This window comes from Halichoeres trimaculatus, unplaced genomic scaffold, assembly GCF_033239565.1.
Source record: "Halichoeres trimaculatus isolate MK-OKI-2021-1 unplaced genomic scaffold, fHalTri1.1 fHalTri1_scaffold_3, whole genome shotgun sequence".
NCBI classification, from domain to species: domain Eukaryota; kingdom Metazoa; phylum Chordata; class Actinopteri; order Labriformes; family Labridae; genus Halichoeres; species Halichoeres trimaculatus.
Window position 1 is genome coordinate 22,595,463 of NW_027437181.1, and position 19,621 is coordinate 22,615,083.

General features: G+C 39.5%; 3 protein-coding genes across 3 annotated transcripts; 2 read left to right on the plus strand and 1 right to left on the minus strand.

Moving 5' to 3' along the window:
* Nucleotides 1-212: 212 nt before the first annotated feature.
* LOC141788319 (UDP-glucuronosyltransferase 2A2-like) lies at nucleotides 213-4,429 on the minus strand. The gene is made up of 2 exons (XM_074667226.1): nucleotides 4,070-4,429; nucleotides 213-2,809 (listed from the first exon to the last, which is right to left on the minus strand). The coding sequence occupies exon 2, from the start codon at nucleotides 2,807-2,809 to the stop codon at nucleotides 1,226-1,228; it is 1,584 nt and encodes a 527-aa protein (XP_074523327.1). The 5' UTR covers nucleotides 4,070-4,429; the 3' UTR covers nucleotides 213-1,225.
* A 1,280-nt stretch (nucleotides 4,430-5,709) lies between these two features.
* On the plus strand, nucleotides 5,710-13,870 carry chrna5 (cholinergic receptor, nicotinic, alpha 5). Its single transcript, XM_074666897.1, has 8 exons — nucleotides 5,710-5,891; nucleotides 6,212-6,343; nucleotides 9,684-9,835; nucleotides 10,014-10,058; nucleotides 10,935-11,044; nucleotides 11,163-11,340; nucleotides 11,417-12,112; nucleotides 12,423-13,870. The coding sequence occupies exons 2-8, from the start codon at nucleotides 6,256-6,258 to the stop codon at nucleotides 12,579-12,581; spliced, it is 1,428 nt and encodes a 475-aa protein (XP_074522998.1). The 5' UTR covers nucleotides 5,710-5,891; nucleotides 6,212-6,255; the 3' UTR covers nucleotides 12,582-13,870.
* An 845-nt stretch (nucleotides 13,871-14,715) lies between these two features.
* On the plus strand, nucleotides 14,716-16,245 carry LOC141788147 (UDP-glucuronosyltransferase 2B13-like). The gene has a single exon (XM_074666996.1). It carries the CDS (start codon nucleotides 14,716-14,718, stop codon nucleotides 16,243-16,245), a length of 1,530 nt encoding a protein of 509 aa, XP_074523097.1.
* Nucleotides 16,246-19,621: the final 3,376 nt, after the last annotated feature.

Consider the following 19,621-nt stretch of genomic DNA (forward strand, 5'->3'; position numbering starts at 1 on the left):
AAAAACTGTGTGACTCATCTGCAAAAAAAAGCTTGGTGTGAAAGAAAAATTACCTCCTAGTAGTGCAATGTATAAATCTTATACTCACACAATGTGCAAAATTTCCAATGACAATTACATAAAAAAGGAAAGAAATGCTTTTAAGCACTTTCCAGAGGAAAGCTTAAAAAAGAAGTGTCAGTATCACCATATATTTAGTCTCATCTTTATTAATTTGACAGGATCATTCCCTTTTTGAGAAGAATAAAATACCATGAAAGTCCATCAAAGTGACATTAAAATCATCTAAAAGTTTTTCCTTTTCTTTATTTTTGCATGTTTCATATTACCATACTGAAGATGGTCTGTGCAAGTTGTAAAACAATTACTTTGTTTTCCTCAAAATGTGGCTTCTCTCCAAGGCAGACCTGTTCATTCACAATGGCCAAAAAGCATGAAATAGATAAAAGAAACAAAACATTACAAGCAGTTTTTATGATCAGAAATATCCATTTTTTATTATTTTTGACCCCAAAACATGTTAGAAATAGTAAAATGATATAGTTATTGAAACTCACCCAGCTGAACATATTTGAAAGTTAATTGACCGCAAATATTATTAATGAAACAATCAAGTATTTGATTTAAATGCAGCTTATGATAAATATCACAACAGTCATTCATTTCATACAATTACCAAACAAATTATCATCAACCAAAAAATGAAATTCTATCAACCAACAGTGTCACTTCATTGATTGACTGGAGCCAAATTTTTATATACGTCAGCAAAAAATGCGTACTAAACCTCAGGATCTAAAGTCCTTTTCTCAACTTGAAAAGCTGTGCTTTTCTGTCTTTGGTTTAGAGATAAAGTCACATTTTCCATTTTAAACATCAATTTCAAATGTGAACTCATCCAGACTTTAAGAAAAAGTAAATCCCATCTCTATGTTGGGGGTGAAGGTTCACATATTAAGTTTGAAATGTTTAAGGACAGCTTGAAGGAGGATGGGAGGGTGAAAAGGCTTGTTACACTATATTGTATGTTTACCTTTATTTGCCCTGCTTATTATTCTCACCTCTGTGGCCATGTGTGATTTATTTTCCCTGTGTTTTTCACTGTCACAAAAAAATAATCAAAACACATTTTAAAAATCTGATATAAATTTACAAATCTGCTAAATTTTTCCTAAAGTTAATTTTATGTTTTAGACAATTGTGCAAATGGAGCTCTATTGAATGATTACTCATGTTTAACTTTTTTCTTGCACATTTTGGTGCATAAACATCGAAGCAGCATGAAAGTAATCAAAACAAAAAGAAGTAAAACACCAGCCAAAAATAAAAAGACATCAATAGAGTAGTAGGAGTACCAGGGCATCTTCAAAGAGTGTGATTTCAGGTGAGCTGCACCTTTGTGTCTCATCACAAACTCTATCCAGAAGAGGGCGCTGTCCATGGGCTTCATGGGAGTATCTTTGTGCAGCCTGGAGAGTCTCTGCATATTCATCCTGTATGAGGGCTCATTAAGGACTGTCTGTATGGCTTTCAGGAAGTTGTCATCTTTATCCACGGTTTGAAGGCTCAGGATCTCAGCCCCACCTCTCTCTTTCAGTCGCAGTAAGTTGTCATATTGGTCAAAGAATATAGGAAGACCTACAACTGGAACTCCATGATACAATGCCTCTTGAACACCATTTGTTCCCCCATGAGCCACAAACAGTTTAACCTTTGGATGTCCCAGCAGATCATTCTGTGGCATCCAATCCACCAGCAAAGTGTTGTTGCCCAGAGTGGCTGGTTTGTCGCCTTTGTGTCTCCAGATGACTTTCTGAGGTACTTTAGCAAAAGCTGCAGCAATCTCATCTGATATGTCTGAGGGAAGTTCACTTATAAAGGACCCCAGGGACATGATGATGACTCCATGCTCGCCAGAGCTCTGCACAAACTCCTCCAGGTCTGCAGGAAGTGGTTTTGCGGGTTTGCACTGAAAGCCGCCCATGTAGACAACATTAGGCATGGTGGGGCGAGGGAATTCAAAGACAAAGTCCACTCTCATGAGCCAAATATCTGCATCGAGCAATAACTCCTTAAAGTCAGTATCAGGCCCAAGATATTTGTCACACACTTTCTGGTATACTTGCCTTGAAACAATGTGATTTTGATTTAGGACAAGTAGGTGAAAAATCATGTTTTTGACTCTCTGTATAAAGGTCATCTTGTTAGTGTTGCCGGTCCCTGTTATAGGAATATACGATAGAGGAGAAGGAGCGATTTCCATATGAGCCTCTGAGGGTATTAACCAACGCACATTATAGACCAAAGGAAGGTTCAAATATTTGGCTATAATAGCTCCTCCACCCCAGCAGGGGTCAGTGAGCAGCAAGTCAAACTTGCTTGCCTTCAAGGTTTCCATCAGCACTTGGTCGTCTAGGATCGCGGACACTACTTCAGTCACAGCACTGTGGGCTTCTATAAAAATACCCATCATTCCTATAGCCATGTTGAGAAAATTCATTATAGGAAGAGCCCCTCTCTCAAAATCAATACTTTCTCTTATGATTTTGGTTATGAATGCCTGATCCAAGCTTCTTTCTGCTTCCACCGTGTAGATACTGTAATAGGGGGATTTCTCCTTGATATACCAACTTTTGCTTGAGCGCAGGACTGTTAGACTGTGTCCTCTTGCATGCAAAGCTTGGAGTAGGATATCCATGTTAAGCCAATGGCTGCCTTCTGTAGGAAAGACCAAGATGTTGCCACTTTGACATTCTCTAGGGATAAGGAGGAGCAGTAGCAGAGCACTGCAGCTATAGAGGAGCCTCATCTGAAACAAAGACATAAACAATGGATCAGAAAAACAAAATAATAATCATGTGAAAAGAAACATTAAAAGTTTCTGTAGGCCATATTTGGTTCGCCAAAACCTTTGGACTAAGTAGTATCATTGTGTCTTTGTTGCAGTTTTGTCCCCTAACTTGCTTTCTTTATGCTGCTGACCAGATCACTGAATGAATCTTTGAGGTATAAACACAGTCTATTTTATGTAGTGTGCTAAAAAATGATTTTGCAGAGTTCTGCAATGGCAGTGGTTGCAACTTTAATACAACCTCAGTTATTTTTTCAAATGTAACTGCATGTTTTCTTCACAACAAATAAAATGATCACAGTCTGTTTCACTACCTGCTTATAGCAACCGGCAGGCACTTTAAATTGAAAAGTCAGGAGTTTTCACATTTTTGTCTTCCTCACACAGTTCCTCCTATGAGAAACTTTGGGCTTTTTTAAATTTTTGCTGTCAACAGGGACAATCCATTGCTTGTCATCTTTGCAGATTTCATCCTGCACATGTGCAAGTTGTATGTATAATATCCTCCTGCTTTTGTTAGACAGTAAAATATGCATGAGATTTTCTTTGCAGTAGAAACTGCATACATAAACAGCATTGATTAATCACTTTGTCAGCAGAAGTCATTCCTGGTATCAAAAAACAACAAAATAGAAATGATATATCTTTTCTATTATGGTCTTTCTTGGCAGTAATATAAATCCAATTATCACTACACAGGAGCTTTAACTTGGCTATGACATTTTTTCTGCATGCCATTCCCAAACAAACATCTCTTTTTTAATATATATATATATATATATATATATATATATATATATATATATATATATATATATATATATATATATATATATATATATATATATTTATTTATCTAATTAAATTTAATTAATTTTTATTTATTTATTTATTTATTTATTTATTTATTTTACTTTTCACAGTACTTATTATTGTGTACTTTAATCCATTACTGTTTTGTGTGGTTTAAATTACTCTATCTACGATGTAAGTATTTCGATGAACAATTCCTTTAAAATAAATAGGCATGCTATGAGTTTTCCCCCATAAAGCAGGCGACCAACTCCAAATTAAGCTTGCTTTCCTCTGCGCAGGGACTCTGAGTACTACCTCTAACTTCTCCCTTAACATTGGCAGTGCAGCAAACTTATCGCATAAAGTCAGCATGTCGTCACATCTACTGTGAGGAATACGTTAACACGAAGCGTTCGTACTTACTGTAGCGTAACTTTTCCCTTTTCACGGCGATACACCGCTGATAGATGTTGAAAAGCTGTTCCACAATGCCGCTCTGCTTAGTCTACCGGGTTCATATGAGTCCAGAAGAAGTTGAGCTGATCGTTGTACAGTGGCGCCTTGGAGAGTTGAATCAGGAAGTCCCTGTAGAAACAGCTGTGATAAGGTAGTTACATATTGATAGGAACCATTTATTCACATTAGTACGACGGGGATTCACGATAAACTAATTCATTAACTAAAACGTGCACGCTTGATCGGTGCAACAAGCTTGTTTTACGCTGTGTTCTTTGTTAATCATTACGGTAATTCTTCTGTTTAGCTAACCCGTAATTTGAACCCATGGAACAGCCAAACAAAGGGGAACTCTGTGGGAGTGTTCACGTTCATCTGCTATGATTTGGTGTCAGACTTCTGCTTCTAATTTGATATAATCCGAATTAGGTTCCTATTGTGGTATTTTTCAGTCAATTGTTCCAGTTTATTTGGCAAATCCAGATGATCAGAGACTAAGTCTGCAGCATAACACTGCTTTGATTTGAATCCTTCTCTTTGTAAATCCACTCTATGCAAATGCATTATATCTCTATATAAATTTAATGAGTGAACATTTCATAAAGCAAGCATTGATGAAGCCGTGTAAAGAAAAAGGTGGTGTTTCTTTCAGGTGTTTACATTTGTTAGAAATTAATTTTGCACTTTTCATATTCTATTATGCACATGTCAAATATCTATAAGGTGTGTACATGAAATATAACATAGCTTCACTATATATTTACTTTTTTAGATATAGGATTTTTATTTCATCCACTCTTAACTGCATTTTGCAATAATGCATCTGATTTGAAGGCAACAAAACAGTTTGTCAAAGATTAATCTTTTATTTTCTGAAAGCAGCAGAATAGATGATCCTTTTGGGCTTTTAGAGTTACAAAAGAAAATTACATTGCTCATCTTTTTGTTGCTGTCAAATTATTCATCAGTCCTCCTTCGTATCATCTGTCATTTATGAGTATAGTCTACTGAGGTTTGACATTTGCTAAACAAGATTAAGAGAGTCTAAATATACCATGTATAGTGGTTCAGCATGAGTCTCATAGCCCTGAGATAAACTGGATAGATTACATCAATAGATTATAACATTAAACCTAAACATACAAGATCCAACACTGACCCTACAGAACAAAAACAGATTTTTTTTCACTGTAGTCTGGATATTGATTTATTTTTCAATCTCATGCAACATCTCTGGTCCTCTGTCGCCATGGCAGCACACACACGCACATAGACACAGACACTCATACATAGAGATTGACAGTTAGTGAAGGGAAAAAATGTTGCATCTCATATTTCGATGTGCATCATCAGATAAACAAACAGAAAAATCTCTCGGAGATGTGACGCAGGTTCTTAGTGGCTGACTTTTCCCTACACATCCCTAATGCTGCTGTAGGGAGACGACAGAACAGAGAGTATGGCGACTAGTCCCGTCTGTGATAAGTGACCATGAGGATGATAGGAGAGGGGGAGGCAGGGGGGGTTGTTGTGGTGGTGGCAAAAAGGGGTGGGCTCTGTATGGGAAAGGAGGAGGAGGAGGGGGAGAAGGGGGGAGGAGAAGATGATGAGGGAGGACGCGTTGTCTTTGTACAATTGGAGGCAGCAGGAAGTGAGGCAGCATCTGTATGAGGCGAGAGAGGGAACCTGCGTGGAATGGAGGAGAGCTAGAGCAGTGGAGCCCCGCTGTTGTCAGTTCCTAGACCACCGCCACTCTGGACTGTGTGTTAATGGGAAAGACCCAGAGCAGGTATGTGTGCAGCGTTAACTGTCTGAAATGTTACCTTAGAGAGGGTCAGGGTAGGAAGGTGAGGGTAGAGAGTATTTTTGGCTTGTGTGGGATTGTGTCTATCAAAGGTAGATCTTTATTCTCTGTGCATCATTCTGTCTTTCATTCTCATGGCCAGATCAATGAGATCTATAACTGTGATTACTTGATTTACCAGAGGTACATTGTACAGGTTACCCTGAGATTTGAACCCTCAATCCAAGTCATGCACAAATCCATACTTTGCTTGACGTACACAACAGCACGTTTGTTTATTTATTTATTCATTTATTTATTTCCAGCTCTATGATGCCAGAGAGACCATCCGTGTGCCACCTCTGATACGATGCTGAGAGCAGGAGGAGCAGCCACCTCTCTCGCGCTGCTACTGCTGCTGCCGTTGCTGTGCTGTTGCCACCTGTGCCACTCTCTGCGTAAGTTGCCAACACGCTGCAAATAAATGTCTCATCACATTACAGCGATAGCCTGAGTGTGACAGATGGTATAGATGAAGATCGGCTGGAGTCTGGAGGATACATTGAAATCGAGGAGGAAAAAAGAATAATTGGCAGATGGTCAGTGAGGGAGTAACGAAGCAGGAAAATTCAGACAGATGAAAATAAATGTGTGTCATTGGGTCCACTTACCCTCTGATTACCATTCTTCCGCTGTGAATGATTTTAGCAGCATGGAACCCTTGATTACTAGGCAAGTAAACAGTAATCATACAAGTGAATGGAAAGTAATACCCTTTACCTGAAACATATCCTCTCTTCTAAAACCTATTGGCACAACAACTGCACCTAATTATCAGACTCTTTTTTTTTCTAGGAATTCAATATTCCCATAAAGTTTCCTTGCAACAAAACTGCTGGATCATTTAAAGATGAGAACAAAGTAGTAGTGCTGCAGTGACAGCGTTAAAACCATGTCAACAACATGATTACCATATGGTCTCAGTAGATTGACGAGGCCTCTTCAGACTCTGGTTTTATGTCAGTGTTTCTGGGTCATAAGGCGCCTAACTATGAAGGCAGATGTTTCTGAGCACTCAGTATAATTTGATTCGCCAGTTGAATTTACAGCCTCAGTGTTAACATGACCAATATCTACAAGCTAGAATATTTTAAAAGATAACTCCAGTTTGACTAAAACACTCTATTAAGCATGCAGCTGTTAGGTAAAAGGAAGCCAAAACAGCCACCAGAGCAGCCACAACAACAACAACAACAACAACAACAACAACAACAACAACAACAACAACAAACACAAAAACAAAAACAAGTCAGGATATGTTTATAGCAGTGGCAATTGCTCTAAGACTGCAAGGGAAGCTCAGCTTCCCCTAAAAAGCCCCCCAAAAAGTGGTGATATGTACTGCTGTGTGTACGTTTCATTTGCAAAATATGCACTAGAATTCCTTCATTTTTTGTTCAGAATCAGCTTCCTATCACAGATAACTGGCTCGACCTCCTTCTCATTCATCCCTGCGGTGTCTCAGAGTCGGATGCTTAGTGTCTTCTGACTTCAGCGGGGAAGCGTAGAGTGGGTTGTTACACTGTGGAAACCGGACGGTTATTGGAAAAACACTGGGCTTTGTCCCATCGGACGCTCAGCGTCTCTGAGGGTCTATGAGGCAGTGGGCTGGCCTGGACTCTGGGCTTCTGCATGATGATTGGATGATCTGTCTGAGGCCGAATCCCTTTTTGATTCACAGTGAAATGAGCCAGTCAGCGATCTTGAAGTATAACCCTCTACCAGAGCATCGTCTGAGTTTAACAGTTGTCAGCTGTTTTGGACTGATCCGGAGGTTTTATCGATCCCCAGCGAGTTTACCTTTCTTAAAAACAACGAGCGTTGTGTTTAAAGATTCTCTCTCTTTTCACAAATAAGCAGCTACAGCTACAGCTGTGGAGCTTCCCCCCCTGTCACTCACACTTACAGCCTGTTGTAGTCTCATGTAGCAGCTCCAGCTGCTAGCAAGCTGGCACGGAGGGTAGAGTTTACATTTAAATAAACAGACAAATTTATGATGTAGGCCGGAAAAAAATGAGCTTCTCCTCCTTGACTGACCAGCAGCCGCCACTGGTTTACAGTTTAGACCATAAAAACAGGTTCCAAACAAGTGATTGGCGACAGGTAATTAAACTATTACTCCTGTACATTATATAGCTTTTTCTTACTGTCGTAATTCTTTGTGTACTTAGCTGCTTGTCAGTGTGTCATCGACTGTGATGTCAAGGTAATTAGAGCAGTCAGTGTTGGAAAAAAATCATACCTTCATTATATATTCAGCTTGTTCTCAGTGTTTATGAACTATTCATGTCCTTCTCTTCTCATCTAGCAGACTCAATTAGTGCTGACTCAGCTCTGTGTCAAAATGCAGCAATCATTTTGATGTTAAGAATCAGCATGTAGGGAAAATGAACCTTACTGTGACCTTATAGCACACTCCATACACTATAATGATTTTCAGTCTATCATCCAAGTTTCAGCGGAATCCAACAGAGTCTACAGTTTGATGTTTATTGGAGAAAGATGATGGTTGGGAGTGGGAGATGCTGCAGAAGTGATGAATTTCCATATCAAGCAGCCATTGATTGGGGGGGGGGGGGGTGTTACAGCCTCGTCTTTATTGATCTGCACACACTGAAAGGGTGACACCGTACATTTGTGCTCAGTCTTGTGGGACGTTTCCAGCCACGTTCTGGGTCCATAAATCGAGTATATTACCGCTTTGTGAATGATTTAAGGAGCAAGATGAAAGAAGTTGTGTGTAATTCACAATAATCAATGTGTTCTGCAGCGTAGTAGAGCCCTGCTTCAGCAAAACAATGCTCCAGCTCGACTGCAGCTCAAGCAATATACAATTCTTACATTGTACAAAACAGACCCCTGTGCATTGCTTCATTTCTACTGCACATTCTGTCAAAACCTGTGAGTGTGAGTCTATATTATTTAAGATAAAAGGCAAACTTGACCTGTAGCCCTGACCTTTTGGACTCAAACATGCCACTGTCAGTACTGTATGCCAAATGAGCATACAGCTACACAGAGTGCAACGGAAAACAGTGAGTTTTTTTAAAATATGCCTTTGGAAATGAGAGTGACTGCATTATTTATAATCTTGCTGAGTATGAGTCACCCTGCAAAACAGGTAAATAGGCGATTACTTCCTTTGCGTGGTAATGCAGAGATGAAATGCAGCAGATGAGAAGAGAATCAACAGAAAACTGCTGCTCTGTCTCTGATGAAATTGTTTGGCTGGTATGTAACCTCATAAATCCTCTATGTTTATTTGTTTATGAGGCTTTAGTCTCGAGCTATAAGTGACACACTCCCAGGACTGAAATTTCTTCAGTCTCAACAGGACAAGGTCAGGGAAATAAAATGAAAACAACCTTATAATGATCAAACTATACTTATCACCGTGAGTGCCTAGTTTTGAAACTACTCATATTAACACTGATGTTCAAGCTTTCATTCATTTGAAGGGTTACTGATTCCTAACAGTGTTAAATGGCACTGCTGTCTAAATCAAACCTTTGCTTACTGTTGCTAAGATGAAAGTTATTCACAGAACTCTTGATATAAACACTGCATAAAGGTCACAGAGCTGAAGCAACGTTGTTTAAAAGCAACCTTTGTGTTATATCTTAGATCAAAAGCAGAATCTTTATGAGACCTGAGAATGTGTCAAATGTGCTTTCATACTTGCAGAATGATCAACATGTTTATATAAAAAACTCATATTCTTTTTTTTTAATCCTCTAGGGGTTCCAAAACTCTCCTCCTATGCGAAAGCAGAGGATAAGCTGTTCAAATACCTCTTTGGAAACTACCAGAAATGGGTTCGTCCTGTAGAGTATTTAAACCAGACAATACGGGTGAAGTTTGGACTTGCCATCTCCCAGCTGGTTGATGTGGTGAGCACAGATTATTGATGTTGTTTATGACTGTGTGTCAAAGACTACACTGCATTCATAAAACGCACAATACAAAGTAGGGTTGAAGGCAGAGTGCTGCTCTAACGAATGCTTTATAGAAAGATCTGACTAGGCTACCTATCTGAAATTGAGTCTTTTTATTGTTTCACTTTTCTAGGATGAGAAAAATCAGAGAATGACAACCAATGTGTGGATGAAACAGGCAAGTACAGCTTATTACCAGATACATTGATTGCTGTGAAATGTTCCACTCCAGCTTCTGGCTTACATTGCACTAAGTCAGAGATGGTCAGCCTCTCCACACCCTCTTTTATTCTGCTCAGCTGGCATTTCACCCACTCCTTATCTGGATGAGCCCTTCCAGTGCTCAGTGCCCACGCACCTCTCATCAAAAGCCTTGCCCTCCCCCGATCCTTCTCCTGTCACCCTTATTCATTGCCATCGGTGTCATATCCGTCATGCATTTTATGAATTATCCCTGCAGACCAGGCTCTGCCATGTAGGTCAGCAGCTTGCTTTCAGAATGATGGATGGCATCTATCACAGAGAGAAATGAAGGGAAATCACCCAGGTCATGTCTATCTCTCACTGTCATCTGTGAAGTAGACAGAACCACATACACTTACTCTGTAATCATGTTCTTATCATGTTGAGCATGTGCATTCTTATTTTGAAAAATATGCTAATTTATTTTCTTGCTAAGAATTTACTTTTACTGTAAAGTGATTGTGAAGCTGCTGCCAGGGGTGTTTTTTTATATTTTGTTTGTTTTTGTTTGTATGTTTGTTTGTTTTGTTTCCAACATGACTAGTTAGCTTTATGTGTTAGCTTTAAAGATGCTGCTGGACACATTTCATCACCAAGAAACAGGGCTATTTTTTTTCTTATACTCAGTCCTTTTGCCGCTGCTTTTAGCTCTTTAGCACAAAAATGTGGCATTTTTTCGTGTCTAATCAAAACATTTCATCAATCTTAGCCAAACAGCACGTTTGCATATCTCTCAAAATCTCAAACCTTCTTTTCAAAACCTTATCTCTTCATTGCGTGAATCTTACTTCCTGTTTTCTCCATACTGTAGGAGTGGGTTGACATGAAACTGAGATGGAACCCCAATGACTATTTGGGGATTACAATAATACGTGTCCCCTCTGACAGGATCTGGCTCCCTGATGTGGTACTTTATGATAAGTATGTGTTATCATATTTAGAAGGAAACCACCTGGTTCTGATGATTGCTCATGAGGAAGATAGCCTCTAAATTGTGGTTACTATTTCATATCAGATGATTTAATGTCCTCTTCAACAGTTCAGATGGGCGCTTTGAGGGTACAGTCACCAAGGCTGTCGTTAAGTATGATGGGACCATATCATGGACACCACCAGCTAATTACAAGTCAGCATGCACCATTGATGTCACCTTCTTCCCTTTCGATCTTCAGAACTGTTCAATGAAGTTTGGATCCTGGACATATGATGGCTCCCAGGTGAGTTATTTCTCAGTGTTACTGTTGAGTACTTCACCACCAATGATTGGCATGAGGTAATCTCTGTGTTTCACAGGTGGACATCACACTAGAAGACTTTCATGTAGACAAACAGGACTATTTTGACAACGGTGAATGGGAGATAGTGAAAGCTACCGGGAGCCGTGGTGTCAGGACGGACAGCAGTTCTTCCTACCCCACCATCACCTACTTCTTCATCATTCGCAGGCTCCCTCTTTTCTACACCCTCTTCCTCATCATCCCCTGCATTGGCCTGTCCTTCCTCACCATCCTCGTGTTCTACCTGCCCTCAAATGGTGGAGAGAAGATCTCTCTTTGCACCTCAGTCCTGGTTTCACTCACAGTTTTCCTTCTGGTCATCGAGGAAATCATCCCCTCCTCATCCAAAGCTATCCCTCTCATCGGGGAGTACCTGGTCTTCACCATGATCTTTGTCACACTCTCCATCATCATCACTGTCTTTGCCATCAACATCCACCACCGCTCTTCTTCTACACACCATGGCATGGCACCCTGGGTGAGGAGAATCTTCCTACACCGGCTGCCTAAGCTGCTGTGCATGCGCAGCCACGCTGATCGTTACGCCACAGCTGGGTCAGCCAGAGCCAGGAGAGCAGTGGGACTGGGTCTGATGAAGGAGCCAGCACCTGAGCTGACACCACTCCTGTACACCAGACACAGTCTAGAAGCAGCTCTGGATTCTATCCGCTACATTACCATGCATGTGGTCAAAGAAAACGAGGTCAGAGAGGTGAGCATGTTGGATTTTGATTACTTGTGAAGTACATCCCGAAGAGCATCCAGTAGCATTACAAGCTGTAATAGGATAGCAAAAAAACAAACTGTTACAATTCAAGATAGAAATATTAAGTGGCACCAAAAGAAAAGCTTCAAAACAAGACAAAAACAAACAAATGGTTTCTCAGATAGCAGCTGCTAGATTTTAATCTTACCAGAACTGAAGTAAAGAAGTATTGGATCCTAAGGTTATAGAAACATGTCTGAATACATTTTTATTTCATCTAAGAATGGAAAGAATGACTTTGTCTTCTTTTTTACAGGTGGTTCAAGACTGGAAGTTTGTTGCCCAGGTCCTGGATCGAATGTTTCTTTGGGCCTTCCTCCTGGTGTCCATTCTGGGCTCAGCTCTCCTCTTTATCCCAGTCATTTACAAATGGGCCAACATCATCGTCCCCAACCATGCTGGCAGCATGCTCTAATAAACTCAGTCCAAACAAACAGCTAACAAATAAAGGCAAAGCACATTAAACAGTTTGTTTTGGGTCATGTTTGGGACTGAGAGACTGAGATACTGAGATTAGCACTCAGACCCTGGTGCTGCTCTGTTTATCTGGAGTCATTCTGTGAGCTGCAGCTGTGCCAGAGATCCAGCTGCTGTTTGCCGAGGTTATCTCACAGAAACACGTTTAGGGAGTTTGACAGGGATTTAGAGTAATGTACTTGAGAGGGAAATGAAAAATAAATTTGTTGATATCAGTTTATTTCAATATAATACCGTCAGTAACATGGCTTATCACTGAGATCAACAGATACAAACAAAACCCTTCACAGTCATTTGATGTACTCCAGCTCTTTTGTCATATACTGCCATCTGTCTGACAAACTGTTCACTGTCTGTCAGGAGTACTTCTAAATAAATAGATCGTTTGACTTCTAATCTTAGAAATATCCCTAACACACCCTGACATGAGCAACTGTTGTGAAAATATTGAATTGTCCTCGGTAATGTTTTTTTAGAAAAACATTTTGATTAGAGTGAGAGGAGCCCCACATTTCTTTCCTTATATACTGTATTCTATATCTGTATCTCTGAATTCTATGAACCTCTGTACACATTCAGGAAGCCAATGGACAGAATCTTCAGATGATTACTCAGAGTGTAGCAGGTCAAGCACTCTTTCTTACAGACCCAAATGGATTAATACTCTATTTATTCCACTTGACTGTGCGTGGGATGAAGGCGAGGTGGACTTTCTTGCCAAGACTTGAATTTCTCAGGCACCATTTCCTCTCAGCCTGAGGACACATTCTTCTGAGGACTGTAATTCTATCCTTTGTAGGAGATCAGTGCGAGGATAACGTAAATCCTGGATGTTTTTAGCCTACTGTAGCTTAGCAACAAGACCTTTTATTTCCTGAAGTGATAAAAGGCCTTGTTGTTGCTTGATTGATGTTGCATGCAGATGATTCCAATGACATGATGATATTGGGATATGTCGTATGAGGTCTTAGGTTCTTTACAGCAACATCATCAAGAACCAAGAAGAAGCGTTCAGCCTTTGTTGAGCCTGCAATGCCACCGCATGGCCATGTCATCACACTACAGCCTAAAAAGAAAAAAACAAAAGGCATGAAGACCAGCATGAACATGTCAGTGATGAGGAAGTGAGATCTGCAACATACCAGTGTCAATTGCTACTACATTAAAATTAGAGAATGTTTATAAAAAGTGATTAACAAAATCATTGCAAATAAAGATTTTAATGCATCCTTGTTTCTTTTTTGGGAAAAAAAAGGAGGTTGACAATAAAAAAGTGAAAAAAAAAAAAAGAATCCAGCAGAAATCTTAAGGGTTTGTGGGCTTAGCATTAATGCCATCATTACGATTTGTAAATGTCCTACTTGCAGCCATTTTGACCCTTTTTAAAGGGTGAAAATAAAGGGCTGTTGCGTGATGATACAGTGGGGTGCAGAATAGATAAATAAATAAAAATCAAGCAATGCAATATAGATCTAAAACAGGATAGATCTGTCTCATATGTTTCAGTCAATAGTAGATTAGATTAAATCAGTACCAACACAGTTGTAAATAAAACCACCTGACATTAACTTCAGCTAAGAAAATATGTAAGGCAGACAGTCTTGAATGATTTCTGAGCATTGCCTTTGGTTTGTCCCACTGTCTGCTGGAGACTTAATATTAACTTTACCAGGCTGGAGATTTTAAACATTAAACACAGAACCAAATAAGCTACCTGCAAAAACAGATCTGGCATTATGGGGTTACTAATTAGCTCCAACAAAAGCCACACAGTGTGCTACATTCATGGTGAAAATATCAAAGTAAAGCTAATCCAAAGTCCAGTTACATAAGCTTTCCTGGAATCTGTAGTTGTGTATTCAGTAGTACCTCTGGAGGTCCACTCAAACATCCGTGCACATGCAGACCGGACCTTGTCTTGTCTAAATCAGGTATGTTATATTCTGTAAGTTAAATGAAAATCAGAATGTGTTTATCATTCAGTGGGGTTTAAGGTTGTTTTGTTTTCCAGGTTGAAGATGGACCATAGCAGAACATTTCTTTTCCTGTGCATTGTGTTTCTGTCATGGCGGATGTGTCACGGAGGCAAGATTTTGGTAGTTCCCTTAGAAGGAAGCCACTGGGTGAACATGGACATCATGATCAAGGCGCTACACTCGGAGGGACACTCTCTGGATGTGATCCGAACCAATCAGAGCTGGTACATACAGGATGGCTTCCCGCACTACAAGACAATCACGTTTCCCATTGCTGAAGCCATAAACCATGACTATGTTGACCGAATCGTGAAGAAGATCATTGCCATTGAGAGAGGAGAGAGCTCGTTCTTGACCTTTGCTAGTTTACAAATCGAGATGTTTAATACTATGTTTAACGTACACAGAATGCTCAGCCACATGACAGCCAGCATGCTGAAAGATAAAGACTTCATGGATATGTTACAAGAGCAGCAGTATGACTTGGTATTAGTTGATCCAGCATGGGGAACAGGTATCTTGTTGGCTCATGCTCTGAAACTTCCTCTGGTCTATAACGTGCGCTGGTTAACAAGTGGAGAGGGACATATGGCCATTGCACCTTCACCTTTATCTTACATCCCACTAACTGGATCAGGTCTTTCAGACAAAATGACTTTCATTCAAAGACTTCAAAACCTCTTTTTCTATTTCATTTGGGAGTTTCAGGATGCATTCATAATCAACCATCAGTATCAGGCTGTGTGTGATGAGTTCTTTGGCTCGGAGGTTAGATACAGAGAGTTATTACAAGGAGCAGATATTTGGCTCATGAGAGCAGACTTTGTCTTTGAATTTCCTCGTCCCACCATGCCCAATGTTATTTACATTGGAGGCTTTCAATGTAAACCTGCCAAACCACTTCCTGCAGACCTGGAGGAGTTTGTGCAGAGTTCTGGTGAGCATGGAGTCATCATCATGTCCCTGGGGACTTTTGTTAATGAACTTCCCTTGGATGTAGCAAATGTGATTGCTGCAGCTTTTGCCAAAGTACCTCAGAAAGTCATCTGGAGAAACAAAGGAGACAAACCAGCCACTCTGGGCAACAACACTTTGCTGGTGGATTGGATGCCACAGAATGATCTGCTGGGACATCCAAAGGTTAAACTGTTTGTGGCTCATGGGGGAACAAATGGTGTTCAAGAAGCAATGTATCATGGAGTTCCAGTCGTGGGTCTTCCTATATTTTTTGACCAATATGACAACCTGCTTCGTCTAGAAAAGAGAGGAGCAGCTAAGATTCTGACTTTGGCCACGGTGGACAAAGATAGCATCTTCCTAAACGCCATTCAGGAAGTGTTAAATGAGCCATCGTACAGGATGAACATGCAGAGACTCTCCAGGCTGCACAGAGATACTCCCATGAAGCCCATGGACAGCGCCATCTTCTGGATAGAGTTTGTGATGAGACACAAAGGGGCAGCTCACCTGAGAACAGACTCCTATAAACTTCCTTGGTACGTCTACCACTCTGTTGACATTGTTTTGTTCTTTGTAGGAGCTTTGCTCCTGGTACTACTCACTGCTTTAATGTTGATCAGATGTTTGTGCATTACAGTGCGAAAAAATAAAGTCAAATGTGACTAAATCTAGAAGTGATGAGGGCTTGTGCTAAATAAACTTTCTGGATTGTTCTCTCTGTGAGCATTCCCCCTCTTAATCTTAATTTATTTTATTAGCAAGATTTTTTTATCAGATGTGACAGAGAGTGATTAGACTATCTGTCTGTGCCTCCCTGCCAGCTTTCCATTAATATGGGCTGGATTTTGTTGTAATCTCAAAGCAGGCCATCTGCTTTGAGTTTTAGATCCTGACAGTGACGTATTGACAGACAGCCCATGCAGCTCTTTTAAACACACTGAATAAATACACATTTACATAATTGGACAAGGTTTTTTTTAATACTATGAAACATCAAACTATAAACTTTTATATTAGAAAACACATTGAAATAATGTTGATATTATCTATATTATTTTAGTGCTTTGGCAGATGTGTTGCTATCATCGTTGTATCCTATATTAATCCATCCATATTTCCTGTTGTTCATAAATAAGGTCCCGTATAAACTATGAAACACCCCCCACATCCTAAAAACCCCTCCCTCATATTTACCCCATTTCCCTCTGCTTTTGCTTCTATCACATTACCACATTTTTCCATGAGGAAGCTCTGATTTAGCTTTTTTTCTGTAAACTTTTTCTTACATTCACAAGTTGAACAAAATAAGAAAAAATTGCTTTAATCACATTTCTAAGCGTATTTATCCCCTTTCACCTGACACCTTGAGACATTAGCCATAGCATTGAGCTAACAGGGGCAGTACAGATCCGCTGCAATGAGAAAAGAGCATAAAAATATATTCTGGCCAGAACTGTGGTTGGATGAAGGAAACAGACTTAAACTCTCTGTAATAAAAGGAAAAAAGATACATCCCCAGTTTCTGTTTTCATGAAAAGTCATTAATATAGGTCCATCCTGCACATTTATACGTTTTTCTTTGACATGTATTTATACACATATTTCATGAAAACAGTGCTAAATTTGTGCCACTTTATATCTTTCCACCAGCAAATTAAATTCTTCGGGGCAGTACATACATCCAGTTGACAATTCCATAAAAACATATAAGACGTGTCATCCTGTCTAGATGAACAGCAGCTCTTTGTATGCATTCAATGCATGAAATAAAATTAAAACATCTGAATGAATCTTACCTCTTATGCCACACTTTCCTTTTAGATTGGGGAAAAGCCTTGGTATCATTTGTAGTAGCAAAGAAAAGCCACATGATGTCGCTGTTTGAACACAGTCCCTGTCCACACGCTCACCAGCATACATCCTCCATAAGAAGGGTTCGATTTATTGCAACACTCCTAAAATGGAATTGATGCCTTATGAAAGACTGTTTTAAACTTTCTTGTTTTACACAACATCATATCTGATATCAATTTTTTTTTTTAAGTTTCAGAATGGTGAATTTTTGAATGTGTGTAAATCTTTATTTGAACATTGGTGCTTTAAAGCTCCTGTGAGTAGAACTGAGCTGGTTATAAAACAGGCAGGAATCAATAGTGATGCCTTCATATGACTTGCAAATGCAAACCAAACCGTCCAAAGATTTAACACTTCTGTTTGGTTATTTTTATTGTCTTGAACTGCTGCAACAGAAACATGTTTAGGGAGTCTGATAGGGATTTAGAGTAATGTACTTGAGAGGGAAATGAAAAATAAATGTGTTGATATCAGTTCATTTCAAAGAATACCGTCAGTAACATGGCTTATCACTGAGATCAACAGACACAAAAAAAACCTTCAGAGTCACTTGATGTACTCCAGCTCTTTTGTCATATACTGCCATCTGTCTGACAAACTGTTCACTGTCTGTCAGGAGAACTTCTAATTAAACAGATCGTTTGACTTCTAATCTTAGAAATAACCCTAACACACCCTGACATGAGCAACTGTTGTGAAAATATTGAATTGTCCTCAGTAATGTTTTTTTTTTTCAGAAAAACTTTGTGATTAGAGTGAGAGGAGCCCCACATTTCTTTCCTTATATACTGTATTCTATATCTGTATCTCTGAATTCTGTGAACCTCTGTACACATTCAGGAAACCAATGGACAGAATCTCCAGATGATTACTCAGAGTGTAGCAGGTCAAGCACTCCTTCTTACAGACCCAAATGGATTAATACTCTATTTATTCCACTTCACTGTGGTTGGGATGAAGGCGAGGTGGACTTTCTTGCCAAGACTTGAATTACTCAGGCACAATTTCCTCTCAGCCTGAGGACACATTCTTCCGAGGACTGTAATTCTATCCTTTGTAGGAGATCAGTGCGAGGATAACGTAAGTCCTGGATGTTTTTAGCCTACTGTAGCTTAGCAACAAGACCTTTTATTTCCTGAAGTGATAAAAGGCCTTGTTGTTGCTTGATTGATGTTGCATGCAGATGATTCCAATGACATGATGATATTGGGATATGTCGTATGAGGTCTTAGGTTCTTTACAACAACATCATCAAGAACCAAGAAGAAGCGTTCAGCCTTTGTTGAGCCTGCAATGCCACCGCATGGCCAGGTCATCACACTACAGCCTAAAAAAAAAAAGCCACAAAGGCATGAAGACCAGCATGAACATGTCAGTGATGAGGTAGTGAGATCTGCAACATACCAGTGTCAATTGCTACTACATTAAAATTAGAGAATGTTTATAAAAAGTGATTAACAAAATCATTGCAAATAAAGATTTGAATGCATCCTTGTTTCTTTTTTGGGAAAAAAAAAGGAGGTTGACAATAAAAAAGTGAAAAAAAAAAAAGAATCCAGCAGAAATCTTAAGGGTTTGTGGGCTTAGCATTAATGCCATCATTACGATTTGTAAATGTCCTACTAGCAGCCAACTTGACCCTTTTTAAAGGGTGAAAATAAAGGGCTGTTGCGTGATAATACAGTGGGGTGCAGAATAAATAAATAAATAAAAATCAAGCAATGCAATATAGATCTAAAACAGGATAGATCTGTCTCATATGTTTAGGTCAATAGTAGATTAGATTAAATCAGTACCAACACAGTTGTAAATAAAAACACCTGACATTAACTTCAGCTAAGAAAATATGTAAGGCAGACAGTCTTGAATGATTTCTGAGCATTGCCTCTGGTTTGTCCCACTGTCTGCTGGAGGCTTAATATTGACTTTACCAGGCTGGAGATTTTAAACATTAAACACAGAACCAAATAAGCTACCTGCAAAAACAGATCTGGCATTATGGGGTTACTAATTAGCTCCAACAAAAGCCACACAGTGTGCTACATTCATGGTGAAAATATCAAAGTAAAGCTAATCCAAAGTCCAGTTACATAAGCTTTCCTGGAATCTGTAGTTGTGTATTCAGTAGTACCTCTGGTGGTCCACTCAAACATCCGTGCACATGCAGACCGGACCTTGTCTTGTCTAA